The following is a 3,555-nucleotide window of genomic DNA, read 5'->3' as shown; positions in this document are numbered from 1 at the left end:
CGGTCGTCCAGGAATCAGCGCCATTATGGGACTCGTACCTCGAGCGTCGTAGGGTATTGCACGCCCAACGTGTTGCGAAGAGCGCTTGGCTCGATGCGCGTCTTGGCGTAGATCGACTTCATGCGCGCCTCGACGTCCATGGCTGGCGACTCATTGAATGTCGCGGCTGGCAGCGGCGTCTCGGGCGTAGGCGATGGCGGTAGCGGCTTGGCCGCTGGCTCCGCCTTCAGCCGCTTGGCCAAGCGTTGCCGCTACAAGGCTCTTCATTTACGTGGCGCGCCCTGCAGCCAGACGCGTACCTTGAGCTCCATCGGATTCAGGCGTGGCTTCGGGTCCGCCATCGTGCAATTGCTTGATCTTGGCTCGGGCAAATGTTGATTGAGGCATTTTCCGAAAATAACGACAAAAGGATGAATGTCCTGATTTCAAATTAGGATGTTCCGAACGACAACGCTATTACCCTTGCCAGTTTATTATTATGTGGTACTTGTGTTACCGTTTTCGCCTCCAAAGGCCAGACAAAGGGAGGCCGTACTCCCAAACACCGGCGTGTGTACTAAGAGGCAAATAGGGAACTACATAGGCTAACTGACTGCTGGAGCCCTGGCCACAGGCTCCTGTACAGTCCCATCATAACGGTTTCTCGGTAGGACTATTTTACTGATAGATTGATACAAACACATCGACCTAGTGGTTGTAGAGCTGTGCAGATACAAATATCGAGTGCTCAACCACTGTATGAGGCATCTACTGCCACAACTTGTTTGAAAACAATTCAAACCAGCGGGTTGGTTCGCGTTCGGTACCGGACTATGCTAATCCATTGGTTGGGTAGGGCTGCCGACACCCTCATATATTGTCGGCCCCGGGGCGAATTCTAAATCTTCACCCCCGAGTCGGTCAGGTCATGTTCTCTTGACGCAAGGTATTATACCAACATTTTATTTCCTTGTCTTGACGTACTCGTGTGTGCTCTTGACTGGACTCGGTGCTTAAATGTGGTAGCGCGACAGAAAGACCGTCGGCGTCAGACCATTGAGTTTCGTGAGCGTTGCGTTCTTCTGCAGCATTTGCACCCACGACGCGACGACGTGCTTGTTGGCGCAGTGGTCGCGGAGGTCGACGACCTGGAGACCGACGTTCTCGCTTAGCGCGCGACTGAGCGCGAGCATGCCCGCCTCGGATATGTGCGCGTCACGCCACGACGCCGCGTCACCGTACGCCGCGCGTAAATTGAGTGCGACGAGCGTCTTGTTTTTGGAAGTGCCTCGGCCAGCGCCAACGCGCCCTTGTCGCCAATGCCATTGCAGCTTAAATCAACCTTGGTGAGCGCCGTTTGCCGAAGGAGGAGCGTCGCGATTGCGGCGGCGCCGTCGTCGCCGAGCGCGTTTCGGCACAAGTTGAGCACTTGGCAGTGACTGCGAAGGGTATCACACACCACGTTGGCGCCAAACCGCTGCAGATAGTGGCCACTACGTTTTGATACATTAATACCTTGATAGTAGCCGATCAGGTCGTACGAGAGATCGAGCACGAGTGGCGTCGCTTCGGCCAATGAAAGCGCGATCTTCTTGGCGTCGGCAATCGCCGTGATCGTCCGGTTGCCCTCAATACCGTGCTAGTACGCACTGTCATGACAAGGACTCTATTTCGACAAGCAACGGCGTACCATGTTGGCGTCGACGCAAATCGAGGTCAACGCACTGCGCTTATTGTCAAACGAAGCCACGTAAAGGCTTCGCACACCAGCGTCCCCGAGCAGGTTGGACTCGATCTGGAGACTCGTCAGCGTGCTATTAACGAGCAGCGCTTGCGCGAGTCCGACCGCGCCCGCATCTAATGTTGTTGTGTGTATTTACGTCCAATATATATCGCTGTACCTTCGATCTTGTTGAAACCAAGGTTGAGTGTCGTGAGTTTTGGGTTCATTGCCACGTACAGAGCAATGTCGTATGCGCCTACGACGGCGCGTCAGCGTTTTTCATAGTCCTCGTTATATATGTGTTACCGTGATTGCCAATCGCATTTCTACTCAAGTCGACGTGCACCAGATGCCGGTAGCTGCGCAGAATGTCCACGCAGGCCTTCGGAATGCATCGCCAAGAGTGTAAAATCAGCTGCAGAGAAGGCAAGTTATGTATGTGTATACCTGGCACATGTGGTCACAGATGTCCGAGCCAAGATACGTCGAGACGATGGGGCCGCTGAGCTCGAGGCGGTCGCGCACGCCGAGGTCCTTCGGGAGCTGCGATAGTAGCATCTATCCTGCGCTCTCACAAACACTCACGGGCGACTGATCGACATAGTACGCTGGCTTGGCGCTGGTGGTCCACGTCGCGCAAGAGGGCCGCGTCGGCGGGGTTGCCATCGAGGCACAGCGCTGCATACGTCCGCGTCGGGCTCGATCGAAGAATGTTGAGAAAGGATGTTAGGCCGTCGTTGCCAATCTAGTCCATAAACGAGTTTGCCTTTGCTTTGTATTGGCCAAAATTCGAAAATAAAGGGTGAAAAAGTGTGGAACACATGACAATGGAGACCTGATTGGCGTCAAGGAATAGTTCTTGAATGCACGCATTGCGGTCCATCGAGAAGGCGATTGCACTGGCGCCGTGGTCTTGGATGAGATTGCCCGATAGAATCAGCGTCCGAAGCGCACACGTCGCATCGTTGACGAGCACGTTGGCCAACGCGAGCGCGCTGCTGTCGGTGAGCTGGTTCATGGCGAGTGAGAGAATCTGGAGGCTCGACTTGCGCACGAGGAGGCTTTGGCAGAGAACGTCGCAGCCTGCGTCCGACAAGTGGCTCGAAGAGAGGTCGAGCGAGACGAGCAGCTTGGCTTGGACAAGTGCGCGTGCACAGCCCTTCCCGAGTCGGTTGAGTGAGAGATCGATAGACGCGAGCTTGGGGCAGCGCAGCACGAGCTTACTCACATGGTCAGCGGCCGTGTCATTGATGCTACGAAGCTTCTCAATTGCGAAACATGGTCTGAAATACAAAACTCGTACGCGTTGCTCGAGAGATTGAGTTTCGTCAGCGACGGCAGCTCTGGGTAGTTATCAAAAACCTCGACGAGGCCGCTGGCAAAGCCATTGAACGAGAGGTCGATCGACTGGAGCACCTTGGCGTTGAGCTCGATGACAGCGTGGATGTGACCGGCGTAGTGATCCGTGAGGTGGCAATCCGAGAGATCAAGGGTCTCAATCGACGACGGTGCCTCGGGAAGGTCATGCAGTGTCTCCTTGACAAGCTCGCGGAGCCGCTTCCGGCACGTCGACTCGGACAGCCGCTCTTGAGGGATCGCACCCATCTGACCGTTTCAAAGATCACGTTCAAGCGGTTCTTGAGACAACCTGTTCCATTCTGTACCAAGCACAAGTCTATAGCAACTACTATGTACTAGAAAAGATTGGCAATTGTGCTGAACGATGAGAGAGCCAAGCTAGTTCGTTGCATACTGGAGAGGGCAAGAGTATAGTCGTTATTATAGTGTGGGTATATATATCAGCGGGTGCTCACTCGTTGAGATCACTGGCGACGCTACGCGCCGTCGTGCCG

General features: G+C 54.8%; 2 protein-coding genes across 2 annotated transcripts; both read right to left on the bottom strand.

Moving 5' to 3' along the window:
• Window positions 1-23: 23 nt before the first annotated feature.
• Window positions 24-341, bottom strand: SPRG_17742 (hypothetical protein; the record flags this gene model as incomplete). Its single annotated transcript, XM_012357127.1, has 2 exons — window positions 24-251; window positions 300-341. The coding sequence occupies 2 exons, from the start codon at window positions 339-341 to the stop codon at window positions 24-26; spliced, it is 270 nt and encodes an 89-aa protein (XP_012212517.1).
• A 592-nt stretch (window positions 342-933) lies between these two features.
• SPRG_17741 (hypothetical protein) lies at window positions 934-3,131 on the bottom strand. Its single transcript, XM_012357126.1, has 10 exons — window positions 3,006-3,131; window positions 2,538-2,955; window positions 2,310-2,447; window positions 2,150-2,260; window positions 2,009-2,084; window positions 1,881-1,958; window positions 1,670-1,836; window positions 1,521-1,618; window positions 1,322-1,472; window positions 934-1,250 (listed from the first exon to the last, which is right to left on the bottom strand). Exons 2-10 carry the CDS (start codon window positions 2,718-2,720, stop codon window positions 993-995), a joined length of 1,260 nt encoding a protein of 419 aa, XP_012212516.1. The 5' UTR covers window positions 2,721-2,955; window positions 3,006-3,131; the 3' UTR covers window positions 934-992.
• Between the last annotated feature and the right edge of the window lie 424 nt (window positions 3,132-3,555).

This window comes from Saprolegnia parasitica (assembly GCF_000151545.1).
Source record: "Saprolegnia parasitica CBS 223.65 unplaced genomic scaffold supercont2.744, whole genome shotgun sequence".
NCBI classification, from domain to species: Eukaryota; Oomycota; class Saprolegniomycetes; order Saprolegniales; family Saprolegniaceae; genus Saprolegnia; species Saprolegnia parasitica.
This window is presented reverse-complemented; position numbering and strand designations above follow the sequence as displayed.

Excerpts from the sequence above, each read along its gene's own strand:
- SPRG_17741 (XM_012357126.1), bottom strand. The coding sequence starts at position 2,720 with ATGAACCAGCTCACCGACAGCAGCGCGCTCGCGTTGGCCAACGTGCTC. Across the intron at positions 2,448-2,537 it reads TATTCCTTGACGCCAATCAG|ATTGGCAACGACGGCCTAAC; the intron begins GTCTCCATTGTC and ends TTTATGGACTAG. Across the intron at positions 1,473-1,520 it reads CCACTCGTGCTCGATCTCTC|TGGCCACTATCTGCAGCGGT; the intron begins GTACGACCTGAT and ends ATCAAAACGTAG.